Genomic DNA, 26,647 nt, shown 5'->3' with positions numbered 1-26,647 from the left:
GATGATTTCTGTAACCCATGGAGAATTTTGCAAACTAATTATTTCTACCTATTATTGATGAGACCAATTAATTTCCAATCGTGGTGAATAGCTCCATCTGTTGGCGGGGTCGTGGTATGATCACACTTTTATTAAATGTAAAAAAATAACAACGAGGTGAGAAATGTATGAGAGTTTTTGCATGCTGGTTTTTACAGATTTGATTGCGAATGGAACTAAAAATAAATAAATAAATAAAGCACAAGACTTAGTTAAATTACAGTAACCATCGAACACAGAATGTCGCTTCTCGTTTGATTCAACAATAAGTGAAAGTGCCAAAGTCAGGTTTCCAGTGAGACGGATTGGCTTGGAAACTTTATTTAGTTTACTTCCTATATTTTAAACAGAACTGAAACCAATGAAATCTAAAACTGCGAGGCGTAAGCGACATTGTCTGGTCGCATTAAACCGTCGGGTGAGATTTGGGCGGGTGGGATGGATAAGGTAGCCGAGTACACAGGAAGCCGCTTGATAGTCAAGTTCCGTAAAAACAACAATAAAACCGGATATGAGGAGAAGAAAGTAAGCTCGTCTTGACGACGTCATAAAATATTAAAGAAAAGTAAATAAAAACTTGCACAGTGCCTACAGATGCAGTTTGATCAAATTATTGTCCACCTGTACACTGATTTCCAAAAGAAATGCAAAAATAATTTTTCTCTGAAAAGAGAACTTACATTACAATAATTTTTTTCTTCTTCACATCTTATGAGTACAGATTTAAAACATCTACATTGTCTCTGGTTGAGAAGTGACTCAGCACAAGGAATGAGACAGGTGTATGTTTCTTTCTGATGTATCTTGAAGTGCTGACTCCATTTTGCCTCAAAATCCTTCCAAGTATACAGTCATTCCTGTTTCTTGTGCAACCAAACCATTTTCCTTCCATTCAACTTTCTATTGAAATTCTTCTGCTGAGCACTGACCAACAAGTCTAAGCTAGCTCATTGTTCAGGCCATATTTTTTGTATTTTGTGTATATATATATATATATATATACACAAAATATATATATATATATATATATATATATATATATATATATATATATATATATAATACACAAAATATATATATATATATATATATATATATATATATATATATATATATATATATATATATATATATATACACAAATATATATATATATACACAAAATATATATATATATATATATATATATATATATATATATATATACACAAAATATATATATATATATATATATATATATAATATATATATACACAAAATATATATATATATATATACACAAAATATATATATATATATATATATATATATATATATATATATATATATATATATATATATATATATATATATATATATATATATATATATATATATATATATATATATATATATATATATATTTGACTTATGTAATATTTTCACTTTTCTTAAATGGCGAGTTTTGGGTTCTAATTTCATCACCAAAATGATCAGAAATAAATGTTGCATCTGATCCACTTGCATCTGATTTATACACGAGGTGTATTTTTAAATTAAATAATTTCAATAACTTAAGTAAAAAGATAATATCTTAGATAACGTTTAAACTGCAGTGCTTCGGCGTCTATTCAAGATGTCAGCGTTCATAAACAAAAGTGGTATTTTATTTTGAAGGGAAACCGGATGTGGTATTAGTGTCATGAGTCAGCTTAGTGTCGTGAGTCACGGCCGCCTCGGCTCCCGGCCACTAGGAGAACAAGGAGGGCTCCTTGTCTGGACCTGGTGTGGAGAAGGAAAGAGGTCCGCATCCCAACACAGGACGGGACAAACCCAAGCCGCCGCGGGAGGGGAACACTTTCACTTTGACTTTCGAAGACTTTCTTTACATGGAGGGCAAGAAATGACATCGTCAGCGTGCGAAAGGAGGGCGTTTGCTCATAAAATCAACGGTGAGGCTGAAACAAGTTATTGTTTAACAGCGACAGTGAATATAAAGTGACCTGCTGGATCGAGTGTACACATAGCAACCATGCTAGGACTCGCAGTGTCACATAGTATCATCAGCTGAGCTTAAATATGTAACTTCCCTAATTCAATTTAAAAAAAACAATTTACTGGAGTGGTTGGCGCTCCCTAATACTTTAACAACCTGTTTGACAGGCGTTATGGCAGCGCGGTAGCAGCGTTGTCAAGAGCCACTTCGGTGAAGCAGAGTTACTGTACTGAAAGAGCTCCTCTGCTGCTGTGTGTCAAATTGGGAGTATTATAAAGCTGTAAAACAGAGCAAAGTGCCGTGTTAAGTACAAATCTACCGTTTCTCGCTACACTTATTAACTGATCAGATTCCAGGAGGAAAAAGAGCTTCACAGCCATGTAAATGACAATTCATTTTTGTGTGCAAATGACTTATATTACACTCTCTGACTATGTACTTTAAACCTTATGCTTGTATTTGACCTGGATTCACAAGTATTTGCATTGTCTTAGTACATAAACCAGATAGTCCCTCCACATGTCAGAAAATAAACAAGAACATGGATTCTTATAGTTAAGTTCAGTCACTTCAAACGACTTTAAGCTGCATATGACCGTGAATTATAAAAGTTATCATTGCATTGTTTGGATTGTTTCTCTGTAGTAGGTCTAACACTATTGTTTTGTCCCGGATGCAGGAAAGGGTGGGAAGCCCGTTCTGGCTCTGCCTCTGCAGCCGTAGCTTTCCTTTTTCCTGTTTTTAAATGGATTTGTCAATTGTCCATGGCTTAGAAATGACACAGAGCTGCTAAATAAAGTGTGAAACAAAAAGCCTTACACTTAAAAAAAAACCAAAAAAGGAAAAGTTGAGATCCTGGTGTTAAGGGAGTTTTTTTGTTTAGCTTTTAAATGTGAGAAGCAGACAGTTTGCACATCAAAAGCAGCAGCTGTTTGTTGTCCCTGAGAGTATTGGGCTTTTCTCCTGCTTTGTCTTTAAGCTGGCCATTTGCTGTAAGTTCTTAGCAGCCAGAAAGGAAGATCTGGCCCTGCGCCCGTTCCCGAGATACAACCCGTTGCTGCTCTGTGGGGTTTGAGTCATTATGTGCAACAGCTGCGATCCTTCAATTACAAATAGTTGACAGATGATGTCTCTGAAACCTTTATGCTTAACTATAGAGGAACAGATGAAAGTGTTACTTCTCTAAAAAGAGCTTAGATAAGGCAAGTGATGGAAAATGTCCTGTCAAGCATGCATATGATGACATTGTAATTCAGGCGAAATACAAATATGTATTCCTTGTTCACGTTCGCTAATGAAAGTTAAATTATTTTGCCTCCAGATAAGACAGGGCCAGGAGACAGCAGTATCTGATTTCCATAGTATCATAATAGATAATGCAATAGATAATTTGACTTTGAAACATTGACTTTAACAGAAGTATAGAGTAACAATGTGGAATATTTGATGCGCTTAATGTGCAGAATGTTCTAGATTTTTGCTGTTCTGCTCTGTAAAGAGAACAATCAACTGATAGTTGAACTTGCCAGTTTTGAAACCCCAACTTTTTAAAATCTCGTTGTACCTCCCTATTATTAACTGAACCCTATTATCTCCAGATACCATATTCTTTTTCTTTCTTCCTAAAAAAAAGAGTTGTTTGTTGTTTTTTTTGCAGGACGATCGCAGCGGAGGTCAGAAAACAAGTGACCAGAGATTATGGCTCACCTCAGCTGTCTAAGAAACGAGGAGGAGCTCATCACCCTGTAAGTCAGCCTGTAATTACATGCCAGTTTAACAGGCTGGCATTTTCAAACAACCTGTAAAACTGTTAGATATTTTTGTTTTTGAATTACATTTTACATGTAAATAAAGTAAAGATTGGGTCTGTGGGAAGTTTGTTTTGGGAATTATCTTTTGAATCTCAAGGATGCTTCTTTAGATTTTGTGGATGCATAAGGAAAGTATTGCTTCTTAATTTTTGAAATCTTTACTGCTCAAAGATAGTTATCCTAATATAGCATTAGTTAAAAGGCCAGTAAGATTAATTTAAATGATTTAATTGCACAGACTAAATTCTGTTTACACAGACAGAACCTACACATTTCTGCACAAAAACAAGGCTTTGATCAAATAAAATGTTTTCAGTTTCTGTCTAAAAGTATCCTCAAGCATTTATTCGGAGGAAACGTATCAGACAAACAATGTGTCCAGCTTATATTGCACGCAGGAACTGATTGTCTTTGTCTTTGATGACTTTGTTTTGCTTCTTTGTCAGCTCATTCATACGCTCACACATCAATTTTGTGCTGCTACTGTATGCAAATAGTCCTTGTAGAGAGTCAAAACCTTCCTCTTTTTTAGCATTTTTGGTTATTGAAGTACTCCCAAAATTCTTGGATTATTAAAAATGTTTCTTACAAAGTATTTGTCCTTTTAAAGATTTATCTGCTTTGATTTGAAGTCATTATTAAGTCTTTTAGATCGTCAAAGACGCTCTAATGTCATGTGAATTTATTCAGAGTAACTCCACAATCCTGTTTTTGAATATTTATTATTAAGAAAAAAACTTTCTTGATTAGATATATTTTGAACTCCTAATGATTAAAATCAACATTTGAAAAGGACATTATTGTATTTACTGAGATTGTCTTATTTTAAAATTTCTTGGTCTGAGAGATTTTTGACAAGAAAAAGCATAAAAGGAAGAACTCTATAAGGGGGAAATCCTTTTTTCACTGCAATGTATTTGTTTTTCAAAACTCCGGCTTGAACAAAGTTGGCCAATGACTGGAGTCAATCTCTGCTGACGTAGGCTGTACTGCACAGCACAGCCAGAGGCTTCTCCTCACACACAGAACATCAGCAGAAAAATAGCTGTTAAACATGCATTCATAAATATTATTCAAGAATGGATTAGAATAGTAACCAGTTGAGATTTCTTGTGATGGGTCTAAAAATATATAGGAATGATTTTTCTAGTTTTTTTTACATTTAATTGGGGAACAATATTATTACTAACTTATGTACATTTTAAGTTTAGTCAGAAATGTTCTAAACCTCCCCCCTAACAAGACAAGACAATCAAATGACAATTATTGTTTTGTCTTGATGTTTTGTCTTAGCGATGGTTAAGTAGTCACGGCCTGATGTTCTCTGACAGTTGCCTCTGACGGAGGTGGTTGAACCAGGACTTTGAAGAATATGTGAGCAGTCACGCTCCGGGGGTCGAGGCCGGCCCCCTCAGACAGCTGATGGAGTTTCCCCAGGACGACCTGGAGCTCCTTCCGCTGGACAAAGAGTGCACTACACTGGAGCCGCCTCTGCCTGAGGAGGAGGAGGAGTAAGTCAGAGGGTCTACTTCGACTTCACAGCTCATTATGTTATCTAGAAATCCTCTTGTGATCTGTACATCACTGCACTAGCAGCAGCATTGAGTACACTGTAATGGAAGACAGGCATTACTAGAGAGAAGAACAAAGCCTTTCTCTTTAACACTATGTGAACATAAATAATAAAGGCATGCATTGCTCAATTATTCAAGTGTTTTCTGTGCAGCTCACTAGATCCCAGAGTGAGAGATGCCCTGGCTGTCTACACAGATGACTGGCTTGTCATACATAGAAAGTAAGTGTCAGTTTCATCGACTGCCGTCACGGCGCGCTATCACCGTTTCAAAGTTTTGATTTTCTCCTCCAGATTTCAGCACTACAGCACCATCTACACCCCTCAAAACTCTGAGCGCCAGAGAGAGAGGCAGCGAGGGCTGGTCAAACAGACCTTTGAACTGGACGAGGCTGCTGCGCACGATCGCCAGGACGACCAGGTAGTTGGCTGTGTTGAAAGCATTTACTGTTTTAAACACTCAGATGCAATTTCAGTCAGTTTTAGTGTCATAAAGCGTTGCTGGAAGTTTAAAAGGAAGCTTTACTTCCTCTTACGCTTCCATCATCTCATCCCCTGACAAGGAAATTAACATGATAGTTTGCCATTATAAATGGCTTAGGGCAATGTAAGTTGTTTACATCTCAGCATCCATAATGGATAAGTGGCTCTAGCTGTTCCCTTATCAATTACTCATGCTTCTTAGAAATTCAAATATTTGGGTGACCTAGCAAGTAGAGTCTTTAGCATCACTGAGGAGCTGTTCTGATGAGGGAAGGGGGAACTAATGTCCTCTCATGCCTGTGTGTTTCTCAGGATGACTCGAAGCGGAGGTCTGTTAGCCTCGATGAGACCCCCCGAGGCAGCTGGGCTTCCAGCATATTTGACCTGAAGAACTCCTCCCCGGATGTGTTGCTCCCGTCCGTGCTGGAGCGGACAGCTGCAGAGGATATGGACCGGAACAACACAGAGGCACGGTCTCAGGAGAGCGCCACAGTGACCTGCTGGGCCTCTACCCTCCCCCTGATGAGGTTTGTGTGAAAATAGCTAACATTTAGCTGAAAACTCAAGTATTAATCACCTATACATAAAGTATTGTGTCTTATCAAGTACAAGGTCCATCTTTTTGGGATGTGTTCAACTCAGACAAAATGAATGCTTTTATTTGATGTACAAAATCAATTTGAGATGATAAATATCAGCTAGCAAGCCTTTTTTTCCTCAATATTTGATTGTTTTTTTTTCCTTTTTCTCTCTTGATCCGTGTCTCTTTATGTCTGCGTACAGATCGCTGTTCGTCTGCCATGACATTACCATAACGTCTGTTTAAATGTTATCTTGGTCTGTGGATTTTTGTTTTTGTTCTTTTTGTGGCAGGATGAAGCAGTGGAGAGATGTCCTCTCCCAGAGGTGCCCAAAGAACACTGCGGCCAGAGGATTATGGTCAAGTGTTTGTCGCTAAAGTAAGAAACATAACGCCTCATGTTTATACCTCATTCTTTCTATGAGTGGCCAAATTAGATAAAAACTTCCTTAGTGTGATTTTTATGTGACAGTAAGTGCACGTAAAATTGTAATTTTTCTCTTTTTTCTTTCAGATTTGAGATTGAAATTGAGCCAATATTTGGATCACTTGCTCTTTATGACGTTAAGGAAAAGAAAAAGGTAAATGTTTTTTTTTTGTGAGATTTTCCACAGTCAATACAGCTGAGTAAGGCTACTTAGTAATTCTGAGCTCATGTTTGACTAATTGAGTTTCTCTTCGGTCTAAAAGGGTTAAGTGTGTTTTATTTTGTTAAGATCACTTGGGCAAAACTCAATTAAATTCCTCTGACGTAGATTTCCATTATAATCTCTCCATGCCCCATCCTTCCCTGTTCCCCATTTGTCTTTTCCCCCGACAGATCTCAGAGAATTTTTACTTCGACCTGAACTCGGATCAGATGAAAGGGCTGCTGAAACCTCACACACCTCACATAGTTAATCCACGCTGGCACGTTCCGCAATTTTCTCCATCACATACCCTTCTCCAGATATCTTCTTGGTCATTAAGGTACAGAAAGTTCATTTCAATAAAATTAAAATGTCATAATTAGAGCAGCCCATGTATTTTTTGCACATTTAATAATAATTTTTGACAATCCAAAAATATTTGGATTATACCTCATGTCCACTGTGAAGCATGATGAGTGTCATGTATTAAGGATACTTTGCTGCAGCACAGCTATGGGTCAGATCATTATCATGAAATCCACTACCAGTTTTTCAAAGGATCTAATGATGCTTAAAGAAGCAAATATGTGACATGCAGAAGCAGAAATTTGTCCTGCAACATGACAGTGACCCAAAACCTACCAGGGAATTCACCAAGTAGTGGCTGAAAACTAAGAAATGAAGTAAATGACCAATATAAAGGTCAGAAATGTTTATGCGATCAGGTGAAACTTCCCTCAGATCAATGTAAAAGACTAGTAGGTGGCAACAAGAATCATCTCACTGAAGTTATTTAAACTACAGGGCTACATACTGGCTATTAGAGATAAGGGCATTCTAAGCTTTTTTCTTAGACTCTACATTTTTTATATCAGTTGTTTAATTAGCAGAGCAAAGTAATTTTTTGTTGTATAAATACAGTAAATTACTGTGCTTTGACATGTGTAAATATCCAAATAATACATTTTTAGAGAGGTGTCTTAAATTTTGTGGAAATGTGAAAAATAATAGTTCTTTTGTTAACAATCCTGCATATAAAATTTGTTTCAGCTTGAAAAAGTTCTTCAGCAGGGAGACATTGGTGAATGCTGTGAACCCTACATGGTCATGAAAGAGTCGGACTCCTCAAAGGTAACGGAGTCAAAGTGTGTCGCTGTTGCAATGTTTCGCATTAGATGTTATGAAAGTTGAGCCACAAATATTACTCAATTCCATCTGATTGATTTTGCAGTGTCCACTGTCATATTTAGTTTGCTAAATCTTTGGCTGTTGCAGAAAGGTCTTGACAGTTCAGTGTCCTTTGAGCTGATTTTGATCTCTTGTTGCTCCACCGCAGCACAAGGAGAAGCTGGAGAAGCTCCGCCTCCAGGCAGAGCAGGCGTGCTCTCGTCTTGGACGTTTCCGCATGCCTTTTGCCTGGACAGCCATTCACCTCCTCAACATCGTCAGCAGCGTTGGCGGTCTCGATCGGTCTGACCCAGACTCTGACTCTGGTACTGAGTGCCCCTTCACCCCCAGTTCCACCTCTAATTCCCGCATGTGCACAATCTTTAGCATTCTACAAATATTTTAGGTATTTACATGTTTTGTAAATTACTTTTGGCAGAACGAAAGAGCCATGGGACCTGGAATGAGAGAAAGAAGAAGGGATTTGAGAGGATGAGTGTTGGGGAGGAGATGTGTAACTTTGCCACTTTCCGCCCAGCAACGCTCACCGTCACCAACTTCTTTAAACAGGTCAGAGTCAATGCAACTGGTAAAAACATACAGGCTGGCATTTAAATACACCACACATGAGCCCCAAATTAGTCACACCCATGGCAGATTTAAATTAATAATTATTTCCATTTTTTCTCTCTGTATGCTTACCAAGGAGGGGGATAGACTGAGTGATGAGGACCTCTACAAGTTTTTGGCAGACATGCGCCGGCCGTCCTCTGTTCTGCGACGGCTGAGGCCTGTCACTGGTAACTGATGTACTCTAATGTGCCAGTTTGCATGAAAAGATTTAAGAGAGTTTTTATTATTATTATGGTTATTGTTATTATTATTATTATTATTAATTTGATGTCTTGTTGTGCTTCGTGTGTTCCTCAGCTCAGTTGAAAATTGACATCTCTCCAGCACCAGACTCGCCACATTACTGCCTCTCACCAGAACTCCTTCACGTGAAACCTTATCCGGACCTGCGCGTCCGGCCCACCAAAGAGGTGCTGGAGTTCCCTGCTCGTAATGTGTACACGCCGCACACCACGTACAGGTGGGCGTTTACTATTAAAGTCGTGTGCAAGAGGTGGCTTGAACTCTTGTATTGAACAGGCACAAGTTCAGCCACTCATTGCACTGAGTGATTATTGATTGATTTGACTTTTTCATTTTTTTGGATGATTTTCTTTCTTTCTTCTTTCTTTCTTTCTTTTTAAAGCCAAAAGTTTCACCCTATAAACTTAGAAAACTTAGAAAAATTCACAAAAGAAGAACCAGGATTTTTTAGGGTTTTAATATTTATTTACAAATGACAAAAAAATGTGTATAATTTAACTTTATTTTTAACTTAATTTTTATTTAAAAAGTTATTATAATATTCATATATAGGAATGATGGAGTGTAATAACAATGAGGAGTTGATGAATTTTTTCTTATTCAATGAACTGATGAGTCTTGAATGAGGTATGGTATAGTTTCACTCTGAAAAAAACACAGAAACAAACATTTTTAATTGAAATAAACAAATAAAATAAGTTCTGCATATGTAATGTGCTGAACCAGCAAGTTACCATCTTTTGCAGTTTGGAAAGCTGCTCATCCTGAGACTCAATATCCTTTTTCTGGATCTTGTTCCAGGTCTGTAAACCTTTCAAGATTTGGAGATGCGCCTCTGCTTTATTCTAAAGAAATGAAAAAAAAAAACAATACAGATGTTTAAATGTGATGAAAATAAGGAAATTAAATTTAATTTACAGTTTGGCAGTGAATGAGTTGAGTTTTCAGATTTACCTGCAGCTCCTTGAGGGTGTTTGGTGCAGTGTTGTTGATGTACATCTCCAGTTGGTGAACTTTTGCAATCAGTTCTTCCTCGTCCTTCTCTATGCTGTTCAGCCAGTCTTTTGTTAAATGGGTCTGAGCCTGTTGTTTTGCCATTTGTTCCTGTGAAAATAGGAATTTCGTCTTATTATTCTCTTTAACAGCAGTTTCTATATAAACTATTTTCACCTTACTAAGAGTCTAAATTAAATTTTTCTATAAGTCACTGGATAAAAAAGTTGCTTTACATTATTGAACTTTGCTTTAACTGTCTAACTCTTTTAGTCTTCCCTAGCTTCTGTATTCTATATCTACATAATCTGAACTGTAATCGTGCAACTATTCAACTTCACACATGGAATCCAGTGTTTACATTTTTCCCTGGTCCTACCTGCAGTAGCTGGACGACTACTTTTATCTGTTGCTCCACTTCTGCAGCCTGTTCAGTCTGCTGCCCCAGCCGTTGGAGGGTTTCTTCATGACTCTTCAGAGTCTTGCTGATTCTCTCGATCTTTGCCTCAGTTGTTTCAAAGACGTAGTTGAGCGACTCGCTCAGCTGTATGACTCCAAACATGAGCACATTGACTTCCTCCTGAGGCGCAGCCTTGCCCTCCATGCTGCCCGTCTTCCTGATGGGGCTGGCAAGAACCTCTCTTAAACCCCCAACTAAACACACGAGACACAGGCTCCAGATCATTTTCATAGGGGCTTTGTTTTTTCTAAAACCCACTTCCTCCAAAATATTAACATGCACGTTAAATGACAAAACTGTAAGAGGAGGATATGTATCTCCCTTTCATCCAGAATTTAATCATCTACAGCTGAATTTTCAGGCCTGCTGCTGCACCTTTTATAGGAACTGGTCACGCAGCACTGTAGTGAAACATTAGCTCATCTGTGGTTCGATCCCAAGTTTAGTTTCACGGCCTTGATCTCGGTGACCTCTCAAAGTTTAACCACGGAGAGTCTAATTTTGTCATTTAGGTCATGCACTATTGCACCACATATAATGTATGGAAGAGATGTACTTGAAGCTACAAATGCAAATATTTGTAGCATTAAAATAAGTGCAGCGGCATTCCTTTTCTACTGTGGTTATCTTTCTCCTAATGCAATTTACATCAGATGTTTCAAAATATGAACAGTAGTAACCTGTGTGTGTTTAACTTGGACAGAACTTGGTGACATAAGTGAGTGTACGGTCATGGGTCAAACGTCTCTCACGTACACACAGGACTCTCATTCTCTAAGAAAATCATACTTTCTGAATCTTGTAAAGACCTTGCAGGTTGTAAAATGCCTTGTAGATATTTATGTTTGATGTCACATTGAAATCACAATATTTAATGTGTTTTATCAGAAGTTTAGAGTTAGGCTGAATGGGCTTGACAACATTATATTCACAGATGTTCCCAACCAAAGGACTGAGCTGATCTGGACTTAATCCCAAGACTTAAAGATGGAATTGTTGCAAAAGGTCCTGGTGCCAATGGTGTATTGACTCCAGTGGCATAAATACAAACAAAATGTACACCATTCTTTTAAGTTCTAAAACATAGAAAAATTATAAATCTTTTTACTTTCACTTCACAGTCATTCACTAATTTGTGTTGGTTTGTCACAGAATCCCAATATGACAACCCGACGTTTATGATTGTAACATGACAAAATGTAAAACAAAAGTTCATTAGGTATGAATACCTTTTTAAGACACTCCATATGCTTTTCCTATTAAGAACATAACAAAAGAAAATAACTTTATTTCACTTTTACCTTCATAGATTTGTTTCTGTATTAAATTGTTCTAGTGTCGTCTCCCTCTGCTTGTCCCTCCCGTCTCAGGAACCTGCTCTATGTGTACCCGCAAAGTCTGAACTTCAGCAGCCGCCAGGGCTCAGTCAGGAACATTGCCGTGAAAGTTCAGTTCATGGCAGGAGAAGATCCCAGCCAAGCTTTACCGGTGAGGCCCTTCAAAGACGAACATAATTGTTGCATCCTAAAAAAATATATATTTGAAAAAAATTGCTCAAGGCAGAGATATCCAAAAACTAGTTTTTAGTTGGATGTCTAATTTATTGCCAACAAGAATATTGAATTATAATATAGAGTTTATTCTAGGTTCACTTGCTTGTTCTTTAAGTGGATCTTTGACATGAGTGCAGCAGATTAAATAGCTTCTTTTATAAACCTGCATGCAACAATAGAGCAGGTTATTTAAAACGAGTGCTCTGTGTTAGAGGTTGAAAATGACCTTCACACTGGGCCTTTTTGACCAGGTCATCTTCGGAAAGTCAAGTTGTGCCGAGTTCATGAAAGAAGCATACACTCCCATCATCTATCATAACAAGTAAGGCTCTTTCGCTCTTTTACCTTCTCTCTGTTCAGCTATCTTGAACATTAACTCTTGCTCATAAGGTCCCCTGAGTTCTATGAGGAGATGAAGATGAAGATTCCTGCCAATTTGACAGACAACCATCATCTGCTGTTCACCTTCTACCACATCAGCTGCCAACCCAAGCAGAACACTCCTCTGGAGACCCCGTGGGCTACACTGTGAGTGTGCTCTTGGCTCAGGTTTAACACTTTCACCACATGTTAACTTGTTTGGCAGCTCTTTTTGTACTCTCGCCGTTTGGGAGAGATCACATGTCTTTCCGCCCGCAGTGGATACCTTTGATGCAGCACGGCCGACTGCGCACCGGCTTCTTCAATCTCCCTGTGTCTGTGGAAAAGCCTCCACCCAGCTACTCGGTGCTCACACCCGATGTGAGTGATGTACACGAGACTGTGTGGATATCAGTTCGTCTGCCAACAGCAATTCCTTTGTGATGTCACGGTGCGCTTTTAAATTAGTTGAATTTCAATGTGTGACAGGTTCAGCTTCCAGGCATGAAGTGGGTGGATAATCACAAAGGAGTTTTCAATGTCGAGGTGACAGCAACCTCCTCTGTTCACACTCAGGTACATAAAATGTTTATTTAACTGAGGGTTAAGCTTACCAGTTTGCTTTTCTCCCAGACTCATAAAATCTTTAATGTAGGGCTGAAATGATTAATCACCATGTATCAAATATTGAAATAATTGTCAGCTTGTTAATCAGTTGACTGAAGTATACAGACTCAAAAAAAACTGCTATTTGGTGAAAAACATATTCAGAGCAGTAACTAAGTTAAAACTAGAAAATATAAGTACATTTTCCACTTAAGATAAAGAAATAAACTTTTTCTGAAATATGTTCTACCCAGACCTGCTAGTAGCCTAATTTTAGCGTTCTGTGGTTCAAATTTGAAGAAAAAAAAAAATAAACCTCTAAGAATCTTTTGCTAACCAATTATTAATTGGGTAAACCAAAAAATGCAAAAATTCTTCAGGAAAGTGTGTTTAGGGCTACGAACGCCTGCAATTTGATTCTTCAGGAAAGTGTGTTATATGGATTTAAAAAGACAAAATGTTGCCTTAACAGTCTGCTTGATTTCTGTGTTTGTTCTAACAAACATAAATCTGTGTTTGATTGGTTCTCCATTTCAGGACCCATACTTGGACAAGTTCTTTACTCTGGTGTATGTTCTCGAGGAGTACTCCTTCCCGTTCCGACTGAAGGATGTGATTATTACCGAAGCAAACATGGAAGGCGAGCTGAAGGCCAGCATCTCAGCGCTGAGAGGGTCTCAGCTGGATACTTGTGTGAGATTTTTGCATCAGCTGCTCAACAAGCTCATTCAGCTAATCGTGTACCCGCCAGTCATTGCAGGCCAAATTGGTGAGTGTTTTTTTTTTAATGAGTTCTTATTCAGGAGAGCTGATGTAATATTTGTTAAAAGGGTAAACTTGTGGATTATGTGTCATTTAATTCTGCTTGCTTCCTAGAACCATTGTTCTGTGCTCTGTAGTGTTTTAAATTGGTGTTAGTCAATAGTATCGATCTTTAAAACAGATCTTCCTTTTTTGAAGATTTTAAAAGTTTTTCTTAAAACTTTAAACAGTTTTTTCACTTTTTTAATGTCCAGTCACTATACTCACCACGACAGCAAGACAAACTCTCACTTAAAATCAGTATATTTGGCTGTCATTTGCTATGTTAATGTTTGCTACATTTAAAACCTCTTTTATAAATCAACCTCTGTTTTTGTTAAAAATAGAGTTCAACATTTTCAACTTTTATTATATATTAAATTTTCACAGGAAATTTAGGGGACAGACAGACAGTAAAATTTTATTGTTATTACTTACTGAATTGTATGTTATGTTTTAACAAATAAACTGGTTGATCTATTGAGTTTAAGAACATTTGATGACTGTATGATTTGTGTTTCAGCGTTATGTGTCTCAGACTCAAAAAAGAACATATTTTTCCTTAAAGAATAATAAAAATCTTTTAAATCAAAGTCCTGGTTCTTGTTGTCATTTATACCTGTGTTTTAATTAGCTTTTCTTTTCTTTTTTGATCTGTAGTGAACCTCGGCCGGACTGCTTTTGAAGCTATGGCACTGTTGGTTAACCAGATCCACAAAAACCTGGAGGGAAACCAAGACCAGCACGGTCGCAACTGCTGGCGTCCTACGTCCATTACGTTTTCCGCCTGCCGACCGCTGAACCTGTCATGCCTCCAGCAGGTGAAAGACCAGTCAGAACTGACTGTTTATAAGACTTTGCAAAAGCCCTTTCAGCCATTTCTATGTTTCATTTCTTTGTGCGTTTAATTTTCCTCCTAAAAAGCAGGCGCCCATCCTATGAGATGCCGGTGCAGTATGCTACCTTATCCAGGGCGACAGGCCGCCCAAGCAGCCTGCATCTGTCCCGCTCAAAGAGCATCAGCAACTCCAACCCTCTGGCTAGCACACCAATTTCCCCAGATGAGGAAGTCCAAAGGATCATAGGAAGCAAGGTGAGTTAAATTCTCTATGTTGTGCTGAGAGTCTTTATTTTATGTTTTATTGAACCACTGTGCTGCTCTTTACCTTTTCTATGTTGATTTAATTATAGTGTTTTGACTTTTACAGCAGCTTCATTAAACTCAAGTCGACTGAGAACTGTTCCAGTAATTAATTAATGCTTAATCATTACAATTGTGCTTCTTACTTTTGTCTTTTGTTTCTGTTGGCTCCTCCAGTTTTTCTTCCCTCCCTGCTTTTCCCCTTTATTCCCCCTTTGAGCTTAATTTTGTTTCTTCCTGATTTTCAACCTGAAATAAAATCCTGTGTGATAATTAGCCTCCCTTTGCTCACTGTGTCCTTGCCTCTTGCCACTCTGTGTGTTTGTGTGTGTGTTTCTTCGGGTGCTTATGGCAGGGCATTGACCGCTCGCACTCCTGGGTAAACTCTGCTTATGCCCCTGGGGGCTCCAGATCTGTGCTACGCCGGAACCCCAACTCCAGCTGCGAGCTCAAGCAGGTGCCAAATCCTTCCTTCCTCCTCCTCATCTCCACCTTCATCGCTCACAGCCTCCGATCAGCTGCTCGTTTTTTTTCTTATCCAATTTCTCAGAGGTTCCTTTGTCGCTGCATGGACTCATTTTCTGCAAATCTCATCCTACCTCTTTTTTTTAAAAACTACATTTCCTCAATCATTTCAAAAACATTTCTCCTCGCTGTCCTAACAAGCGCCTAATTGACAGAAGCTCATTGCGGAGCTTGTTAGATTTCCTTTCAGCCTCATCAGAGTTCTAAAAAGAACTCCCTCCACCCGCCCGTTCTCATTCTCCCATTTTCATGTCGCTGTCCTCATGTCTGTGTTCACCTCACCACCACCTGTCAGGCAAGCGACCACAGCTGCAATCGCATGTCTGCCTTTCTGGACAGTGTGGCCTTGTTAACTGTTCCCACCAGACCGATTACAAAGAAGGTAAAACAAAAGTGGCATCTAATGTAAACAGAACATTCACATTCTTCCCTAATCCATACCACATTTTTTGTATTTTTAAAATTTTATGATTTTTAGAGCGCACATTCTTTGCTTTTCTTCTTGTTATTTGTGTTTTAGATGTAGTGACATTTACAAAATATTAATATCTGACAAAAAAGTGAAAGCGACATCTCATTGTTTCCTCCTTTGAGCTAAAATATCAATATCTGCTGTGTTGGTTCACGTCTAGTTGCTCCATGAGGAGCTGGCGCTGCAGTGGGTGGTCAGCACCAGCGCAGTGAGGGATGCAACACTGCAGCAGGCTTGGTTTTTCTTCCAATTGATGGTCAGTCTTTCTGTGAATTTTCATTGGGCCATATAATTCTCGTGCATCCAAAGCAAATACAGTCAAATCACAACTTTTAAATCAGAAAAAAGCTGTTTTTGTTCTAAGAGTTCATTTCCTGTCCTTTCTTCAGACCAAGAGCATGGCTCATCACTTATTCCTGACCTCTAAACTGGATTCTCCCAGGCGACAGCGCTACCCAGACCGCTTTGTTGACGACATTGCAGCACTGGTGTGTGCCATCAGTGCAGACATTGCAGGCAGACATCACAAGGTAAATGTGTGCAATAAAGACATAACGATCTGCTGTCTGGGTTTTTAGTAACAGGAATTTTAGGAATGGCTTTGGGAGCTTTGGGTTTTCTTTTATATAGTCTATGGGCACCACATTCGTCTGACAGAACATTTTACATCATTTCATGCTTCCATTGTTTTCCTTAGTAAGGTCAAAAATAAGATCACACCAAACTTTAACACCTGTCGCTATTCCTTACTGTTGCAGTAATTCAGTGTATAAACTGTACATTAGGCTTAAAATTCTATGATAAAATTTTTATTGGTCCAATATAACATATTTACATTTTCTGAAAGGGAATTTTGAATATTTTTGAGGGTATTTTTTTGTTGCTTTAAGCCATATTCATCCAAAGTAAGCATCAAATGACTCACTCCATTTTTAATCTAAATGATTATTTCCAGCTTTTCAATTGAATTAGTGAAATAATGAAAATGTTTTTGAAACTCACATTTATTGAAATGCGCCTGAAAACTCTCTTCTTGTAATTGATCCTCCTTCTCCCCGTGAAATCCCTCCCACCTTCTCAGGATGTGGAGGTTGTGGAGAGGCTGAACAAACAGTCTGGCCTTCTTCCTTAATGATCTGCTGTCTCTGATGGACCGGGGTTTTGTCTTCAACCTCATTCGTTCCTACTACAAACAGGTTTCTATTGATCTCTTCATCATTTTCCCGTAGCTTCAGACGACCCAGTTCTGCTCTCGTTTTTCAACTTCTTGCGCTCAATTAATCTGTGTTTAACAGATCGCTAACAAGCTCCACACGACACAGAATCCCAGCTCTCTGAATGCCTTAAGGATGGACTTTATGCGTATTGTCTGCAGCCATGAGCATTATGTCACCCTCAACTTGCCCTGCTCAACTCTGAGCCCTCCAGCATCCCCCTCCCCTTCTACCTCATCCACCACTTCACAGGTACTCAAGTAGACTCCAAAGTGTAGATCTTTTTATACTTTTACATTTATGAATCTCAGTTTTAAACATTTCTATTTTCTATTTACAAAATTGTATTCACAGAGTTTATATGATCTTATTAATATCTGTTTTGTTTGGCAGAGCTCAGCATTTTCAAGCATGGTGCAAGACCAGGGTGTGGCCACCATGTTTGAGCTGTCGGTCCCTTTCCGCCAGCAGCACTTCCTGTCTGGCCTGCTGCTCACTGAACTCGCTCTTATTCTTGATCCTGATGGTGAAGGGTAGGTTCTTCATATTTTCTATCTATAGTGCCTTTCAAAAGTATTAATCCTCATAAGCATGTTCACATTTGTCACGTTACAACCTTGTACTTTTTTTGAGATATGTATTTTTATTCAGTCGCAGTGGCGCCACATTCAGTAAGGACTGAAACAAAGGTGGTTCATGAAGTCTTGTTGCCTGCAGGGTTTCTTCCTTCATAAAAAGGCCATCAGTGCCGTTCACTCGCTGCTGTGCAGCCATGATGCGGACCCTCGTTACCAGGACCCTCAGGTTAGGGCGCATGTTGCTCAGCTCTACCTGCCCCTGCTGCCCATTGTCATGGAGGCGCTGCATCAGCTCCACGATTTCTGTGGTCAGTGGAATGTTTTGTACGCCATTTTAAAAAAAAAAGAAAGAAAGAAAAAATATTTTATTTCTGAAACACGACATACCTAAGAGTCCTTTTCATCTTTTAGATTCCTCGCTTTCTCGCGCTCGCCTTTCCTCTGCCTACTTTGAAGACACCGACCCAGACAGTGGCAACATTATCAACCAGTCTGTTGCCATGGCGATCGCTGGCTCCCCTTTACCGCATGCCAAAGCCAACCCATTTACTCTCCCCTCTGTGGTAAGTGACAATGGCAAGGGTCAGCCTGCTCTCCTGGGCTGTACAGACTGACGGGTCGCAGGTCGACTGCTGCGTAGAAAGTCAGCTCCTTCACGCTCTATTTTTGTCCTTTTTCTTCCTTTCTGAAGCAGATCCCAAGATTTGCTCTTGAGTTTCTGTTTTTGTCTGTTCTCCACCAGGCCGGGCGCCAGACCAGCTCTCTGTCTGCCGAGTGCAGCCGGACTCTGCTGGTGTGCTTCCTGTGGGTACTGAAGAACGCAGACGCTTCCCTCCTGGAGCGCTGGGTGTCGGACTTATCTGTCCTGCAGATCAACCGCTTGTTGGATCTACTTCATCTGTGTGTGTCCTGTTTTGAATACAAGGTAAAGTAATGAGGATAGATAACCTACTGCTGTGTGTAAGCATTTCATTGCTATTCATTTAACACACGGAAATTGAAATCTAATATATTTCTGCACCAGTTATCTGAGCCCTCATTGTCATAAATCCCTACATCCAATTTAAATACTTTTGAATAAGATGCTAGTGTTTATTCATTGGGCTATATTATTAATTGTAGGATTAAAACCATGGTATATAGCATCCTTTTTATTTATAAAACTGTAGCTTACCATTTGCTCTCACCGTTTGAAAAACAATATTAGAGCAGAGCTTAGAGGAACAACATGGGCAACTTCAACTTCCTTATGATAGCCAGAAAGTTTGGAATCAAAATTCAGAAACTCTATTCTTGTTGACACATTCAGATTGGTGTGTGAGACTATAACGTGGTGTGTTTTGAGTGTACATTAACATAATCGTGATTCTGATTTATCCAAAAAGAACAAATTGTAAATGTGTAATTTTTATTAGGCTTATCTTACATTTTTTTCAAATATTTATTAGATTGTTATTTTTGCCAGTTTTATGTACTCTCTAAATATATTTAGTTTTATGACCTTCTACTGTGCTGCTGACATTTTCTGACAAATTTTTCCTGCAGGGGAGGAAAGCGCTGGAAAGAATAAACAGCCTGACATTTAAAAAGTCTCAGGACATGAAAAGCCCGACTGGAGGAAGCCATTCTGGGAACTATAGGGGCTCGTCAAGAGATGGTCCGCCGCTGCAGAGGTGGAGCGTGAGAATACGATGGTTCATGATTTGTCTACAGCTGTTAAAATCTCACACATTCATCTTTTTTTTGTTACCATAACAGAAAGGAGTCCTTATGGTAGCCAGGAAAATGTCAGGTGGAAAAAGAATGTCACCCACTGGAGACAAAATACAGACAGAGTTGACAAGTATGTTAATTACAATGTTGAAATTGGTATTGAGTTCTTCTCTGATGCTTTCCTATGTGAAAAACTAATGAATGCTGAATAAACTTACAGGAGTAAGGCTGAGATGGAGCAGGAGTCTGTGGTGGATGGAAACTTAGCTACTGAGGTGTCCCTCATAGTACTGGACACACTGGAAATTATAGTCAAGGTAACACTAAATGTTTTCTTTTTTTGTCATATTAAGGTGTTTTGATGTTTTTTAAGTTTCAGCATGTCGTGTCTCTGTCCTCCTTCAGACTGTGGTTGCTTCTGAAACTGAAGGAGAGCGTTCTTGGTGGAGTCCTGCGAGTGATTCTTCACAGCATGGCAGGCAACCAGAGCGCCCTCTTTCTGCAGCATTGCTTTACTACACAGAGAGCACTGGTTTTCAAGGTGAGAAACTAGTGCCGTTCTTTTTAGGAATTAAACAACTTCAATAGAACACAAATGCATTCCTGCTTTTTTTTTTTATTTAGTCATTTATTTTAAGCGCATTAGATAATTTTCAATGCTTCAGCTTAGACCTCAGAGTTAGTAGTAAATTCAGTTAACTGAAATTGTATTTTTGAGTAGTTTCCAGAGATGCTGTTTGAAGAGGACACTGAGCTTTGCGCAGACCTTTGTTTGCGTCTCCTCCGTCACTGCAGCAGCAGCGTCGGCTCCGTCAGGAGCCAGGCCTCCGCCTCTCTTTATCTCCTCATGAGGCAGAACTTTGAGATCGGAAATGTAAGTTTAGCACTGTTTTAATTTATTCCCTTTCATTGTTCCTGTACCAACATCTCAGTTAAACGGAAATAGATATGCATTGCATGTGAAATATAATGTTATTTACAACTTACCTCTTTCTCTCCGGCGTTGCATCAGAACTTGCGCGAGTGAAGATGCAGGTCACCATGTCTCTGTCCTCTTTGGTGGGAACATCACAGAACTTCAACGAAGAGCATCTTCGTCGGTCATTAAAGACGATTTGACATATGCTGAGGAGGACCTAGAGCTGCGTGAAACGCCTTTCCCAGAGCAGGTAGTTTACACGTAACCCTCTTTTTAAATCAGTCTTCAAACTGAAAGGGTGTGATGATGAATGTTGGTGGGTGTTTTTCTTTTTTCAAAACTACAGGTCAGGATCTGGTGTTCAACCTCCACATGATTCTTACCGACACTGTGAAAATGAAAGAGCATCAGGAGGATCCTGAAATGCTCATTGACCTGATGTACAGGTATTGGGGGGGGGGAAAAGAATGAGTTAAAAATGGTGAAGAAAAACAGAAGAAAAATCCTTCCTTGTTTTCTGTTTTAGGATCGCCAAAGGCTACCAGAACTCGCCTGACCTGCGCCTCACATGGCTGCAGAATATGGCAGGAAAACACTCTGAGAGAGGGAACCACGCCGAGGCGGCCCACTGCCTCGTTCACAGCGCAGCGCTGGTGGCAGAGTATCTCAACATGCTGGAGGACTGCCGCTACCTGCCCATCGGTTGTGTAACATTTCAGGTGATCAGTTATGCTCTATAATGTACAGACAATGATTCAAGTTTTTAGATCTCTGGGTGTTTGTTGTATTTCAACCGCAAAATGTAATATGTCTTATTGGGATTTAATTTATCAGACCAATACAAAACACATAATTATAAAGTTGAAGGCAAATGATCATGGATTTCAACATTTCCTAAAGATAAAAATCTGAGGTGTGGTGCATGTTTGGACTAGTTTATACTTGGTTGAACCAACTTCTGCTATATTTGCTCTTTGAAGTGTTTTGGCGTGTTTCCTTACCAGATTTATATACCTTTAGATTTGTCTTTTGTTGTTTGCAGAAGAGCACAAACTCATTTTGGTTGGAGAGCATCTGTAAAACATATATTTTCAAGCATCGTATCAGATTCTAACCTGGACTTCGGTCTAGATTTTGATTGGGCCATTCTAACACATTTATAGGCTTATTTCTAAGGTTACCCTTCTATTTGTTACTGTATGTTTAAGTTTCTCTCAACTGCTCAAGTCTTTAGGAGCTTCTAACAGGTTTTATTCCAGGACTGCCGTGTATTTAGTTCTTTTTATCCTCTGCTCATCTCTGACAGACTGTAAAACAAAAGTGTCCCATTTGTTTCTGTAGGGATTATTTGTAAAGGCTAATGTACAATAATAGTCATAATTTATCCTAAGATTTAATCAAACACAAACTCTACTTACTAGTGACTTCTAAAGGCAGCTGGATTTCTGATGTGACTCTTCAAAATTTTCTCACAGAATATCTCATCCAACGTGTTGGAGGAGTCAGCAGTTTCAGATGACGTTCTGTCCCCTGAGGAGGAAGGCATTTGTGCTGGGAAGTATTTCAGTGAGGCCGGCCTGGTGGGCCTCCTGGAGCAAGCAGCTGCCTCTTTTAACATGGTACGACTCACATTCTCTGGCTCCATGTCGACAGACTGCATGGGGTCAGACAGCTCGAGGTCACAGCACTGTATATTGAAATAGGCGTAGTTGATTAAGCCGTATTAGTAGATGCCGTGATGCGTTATGTTCTAACCACAGGCTGCCATGTATGAAGCTATAAACGAAGTGTACAAGATTCTGTTACCCATCCACGAAGCCAACAGAGACTTCAAAAAGTTGGCAACTGTCCACGGGAAGCTGCAGGAGGCCTTCAACAAAGTCTACAACCCAGTTAGTTGACTTTCAGATTTTAAAAAAATCCTCCAAACAATAAAAACACACTTGATCCTTGTATCTTATGTTGTTTCTTTTTCACTTCTCAATGTTTCTAGAGTTCAGGATGGGAGGTAACAAATTAATTTCAGTAACTAAATACAGTAATTTAAACATTGAACACGTAATTTTAAGTTTTTACTCTAACAGTCTTTTCCTTCTTCTTTATAACTTGGTTTTGTGCTCCTGTGTGGACGCCACATTACTGGTGAGTGTGAGAATACTTTCATTATTTAACTTAGTGGAACTCTGGCTTTATCAGCTTTCAGATTGCATTCCTTTGTGCTTCATGGCCCTATCTCAAATGTCACGTCACTGCCTCTTCACTTTCATTTTGTTACTTTGCTTCTCCGTTTCAAAATGAATTGAATTATCCTAATGTTTTTGGGTTTTTTTGTATCCTGTCTGCAGTCTATAGAGAATGTTTGGGACCTATTTCCGAGTTGGTTTCTATGGCTGCCACTTTGGAGATTTGGATGAGCAGGAGTTTGTCTACAAAGAGCCTTCAATCACCAAATTAGCTGAAATCTCCTACAGGCTTGAGGCAAGCTGATTTATCACTATCCTAATAAAAGTGTCACTAGAGATTTATGAGAAACTTCAAAATGAAACTTGTTGTTATGTAGGAGTTCTACTCAGAAAGATTTGAGGATGACGTGGTTGAAATTATCAAGGATTCTAGTCCAGTCGACAAAAGCAAACTGGATCCCAACAAGGTAGCCTAATATGTTTGTTTGTTATAAATAAAAAAGTTGATGTTTTTGAAATAAATGGCCTAATTCTTAGTTTTGCTTTTCCAGGCTTACCTCCAGATCACCTACGTCGAGCCTTACTTTGACACATACGAGTTGAAGGAAAGAATCACCTATTTTGACAAGAACTACAACCTACGAACCTTCATGTACTGCACTCCCTTCACTCTGGACGGCCGGGCACACGGCGACCTGCATGAGCAGTACAAGCGCAAAACGATCCTGACAACGTCTCATGCCTTCCCTTACATAAAGACACGCGTCAACGTCATCCACAAGGAGGAGGTGGATATCTGCAGGATAACCGAGAAGATGCTGCATTTTGCTACAACTGCTTCTATTAAGTTTTTTATTATTTCTCCAGATTATCCTTGTTCCAATAGAGGTGGCGATTGAAGACATGCAAAAGAAGACGCAGGAGCTCGCCTTTGCTACAAATCAAGACCCGGCGGACGCTAAGATGCTTCAAATGGTGCTGCAAGGGTGTGTGGGAACCACTGTCAACCAGGTGCCTGACTTTAAAAAAAGATTTCTAACTGTATTATGTTTAAAATGTCACAAAGCCAACTTCCTCTGAAGTAGTAAGCTGCTTTAAATCTGGCCTAAAGTCTGGTTCAGTCTTTAGACATTCCTCTGCCGATATGTAACGGTTTCTCCCCCTCACAGGGTCCCCTTGAGGTGGCGCAGGTCTTTCTCTCTGACATTCCAGAGGACCCAAAGCTGTTTCGCCATCACAACAAACTGCGGCTTTGCTTTAAAGACTTCACCAAGAGGTGACGACACGCTCCACACCTCAGACTCCAGACCACTGTGTAACCAAGAAAAATAAATCCGCCCGTCGGCCTCTCCTCTGCTATTTGTGATGCAGGTGTGAGGACGCCCTGAGGAAGAATAAGAGCCTGATTGGGCCAGACCAGAGAGAGTATCACCGAGAGCTGGAGAGGAAACCACAAACTAAAAGAAGCTCTGGGTCCTCTCATCACCCGCAAAATCCTCCAGCTGTACAGACCCCTGCCCGTGCAGACTGTGCAAACACAACGGTAATTTGAGAGTTTAACAGATGCGCGGGGGTTCACAGAATGAGCTCATGCTGCTTCTTAAACTGCAACAATGGAGCAACATGAAACCACATTTCATCACAATTGCAATGGCTTTGATTTCCTCACATTATTTTGTGCTACATTCACAAACGTTTGTGTATATTATTAGGATTTTATGTGTTAGATTAATACAAAGCAATGGAAGCAATGTTGTGAAGTAAAGAAACATATATTTCTAAAGAATATTGTGTCAAAAGCAGCATTGAGATCTAACAAAACCAGAATAGATACCAGTCCATTATCTGAGGTCAAGAAAATATCATTTGTAACTTTCTCTGGGGCTATTTCAGTCTGCCGTTGAACTCTGAAATCAGACTGAAACTCCTTAAATAGATCTTTACGCACTTGATTAGCAGCGTTTTCTCAAGAAATTTAGATATGAAAGATTAGGTGCAGATCTGTAGCTTAAATCATTCTGAATGAGAAAAAAAAAACATTTAATGCAGTTTTAGTGCAGCAATTTTAAAGGCCTGTAGTATGCATCTGTTTACTAAGGGTTGATTTTTTTTTAAATAATTTGGTTGGGATTGTATCCAACACTCAAGTTAAAAGTTTAGAAGAATCTAATGCTTTTCTTAACTCAAAATGCTGAAATAAATCAAAACACTCCAAATGGAAATCAAGCTCTACATTTATCTCCAATGCTACCTCACTTTCAGAGGAAGAAGTAATTACATTTGGGAAGATGCCAATGATTTAATTGATTAAAAAAATCAGTTTAATTTTTTTTATTTATTCTGTTAATGATGAAAAAATGCTGTTCTATCTTTGCAAAGCGTATTTTCATACAAGCTAAATGAAATTGAAACTGGTGGTTGTAACATGAAGCATTCAAGAGGTGTAAGTATTGTTGCAAGAATTCAAAGATTTTTATGAAGGTGGCACAAATGTAATTTTTTTTTTAAAGAGAAAAGGATACATTAAAGCCCAAACTGAGTCAGTTTTCTTGGATGTGAAATAAAAATAAAAGTAGGCAGTTGAAAACATTTATGCAACATTACCTTTGTTTAAATTGTTTAAATGAGACCAAAATTACTTGAAGACTGTTAAATAAAAGTTTGCCTCCATTTAGCCTAATTTCATTACTTCCTTGTCTGTGTTTCAGGAATTCCTATGGCAGATCGAGTTTTCGCAAAATTGACTGATGAGGCGCAGAAAACTGGACAGCAACTCAAAGCAACAAGTTGTAGAAACGAGCACCATCTTCTCCCATCTGTCCTTCCCTCCCTCCCCCACCCTGTTGTGCGCCAACTATCACCATACACACGCAATCATTGCTCATCTTGGTTGTTATTTTATCCCCATCCATATGCTCGTTCCTTAACCCCCTTCTCCCAGTATAACACCACTTCTGCTACCATCCACACACTGAAAGATGTCACCTCTTTTTCCCTTCTGTACCATCCTCCCCCTCCGCCATCACTACAGGCTCACACCACTGTAGGAAAAAATCTCGTGTGTTTATACTTGAAGGTTATCTGCTTAGTAAACATTGTCATTTGGTGTGAGGTTCTTTAAGAGGTCTGCGTTTAAAGAAAGCTGTCTAAAGTAATCTCCCAGACCCAAAGTAATCTGTCTGAGCTGATCTGGCTCTAGTGGTTCTACCAAACATTATGTTTCTGAGTTGCTTAAGGTTTCTCGGTTTTGCTTTAGAGAGACTGTCAATGGGCTGCCTTTTGTCAGGCCTTTTTTTAAAATTTGCTAGGTTATTCTAATCCAGCTCTGTTAGTAGTCACTGCCAAAGTTTTAAACAAAAAAAAAAAAAGTCACCTCACTGTGAGTTTTCTTGTTGTATGTGGACCACATGATTTACATTCCTTCGTCCTCAAGTTGTCACTTATATCAGCTCATCTCGCTCTAAGAATTTAGTATAGAGACCTGCTGGGCTTGTTCCATGCAAGCTCAGGCCCCACTTCTAGTAAAAAAAAAAAAAAAAGTCCAAATGTGATTTTTTTTTTTCTTTTAACTGTGAATTCCTCTGTACGGAAGTCATATGCGATGTTTTATCACAGAAGCTCTGCCTCTAGTTGAATCATCTCCTTATCTACACAAATATGTTCAGACTGTTGCATCTACTGTCAAACTGCAGTGTGATAACTGAATAAGCTTTACCTGTGTGGGCAAGCCCCCTTTAGACTTTGGGATCTGCTGTTAGAAAGTGCTCTGTGCTCTTATGCGTTCATCATTACTTACTAAATATGTTTTTTTGTTAATTATTATTATTTTGTAGACATTTATTACTACTGTATCTTTAAAATTGCACTATTGTAAACAACCTGGGGCACATAAACTGTTATAACCAAACAAGCTTTGCTTTTATTTACAACTGCTTTTTTACCGGGTAGTTTTGTATTTATTTAGTCTGTATTCTATTAAATATTTCTTTCTTCAAA

General features: G+C 39.0%; 1 protein-coding gene and 1 pseudogene across 1 annotated transcript; one reads left to right on the top strand and one right to left on the bottom strand.

Moving 5' to 3' along the window:
- The first annotated feature begins 477 nt into the window (after positions 1 to 477).
- On the top strand, positions 478 to 26,647 carry LOC129352524 (dedicator of cytokinesis protein 7-like; annotated as a pseudogene).
- LOC129352533 (uncharacterized) lies at positions 9,575 to 10,915 on the bottom strand. Its single transcript, XM_055021574.1, has 4 exons — positions 10,506 to 10,915; positions 10,088 to 10,237; positions 9,868 to 9,978; positions 9,575 to 9,778 (listed from the first exon to the last, which is right to left on the bottom strand). The coding sequence occupies exons 1-4, from the start codon at positions 10,815 to 10,817 to the stop codon at positions 9,734 to 9,736; spliced, it is 618 nt and encodes a 205-aa protein (XP_054877549.1). The 5' UTR covers positions 10,818 to 10,915; the 3' UTR covers positions 9,575 to 9,733.

This window comes from Poeciliopsis prolifica, unplaced genomic scaffold, assembly GCF_027474105.1.
Source record: "Poeciliopsis prolifica strain line A6 unplaced genomic scaffold, Auburn_PproV2 SCAFFOLD077, whole genome shotgun sequence".
NCBI lineage: Eukaryota > Metazoa > Chordata > Actinopteri > Cyprinodontiformes > Poeciliidae > Poeciliopsis > Poeciliopsis prolifica.
The sequence above is the reverse complement of the archived record's forward strand: the minus strand, read 5'-3'. Positions and strand labels throughout refer to the sequence as shown.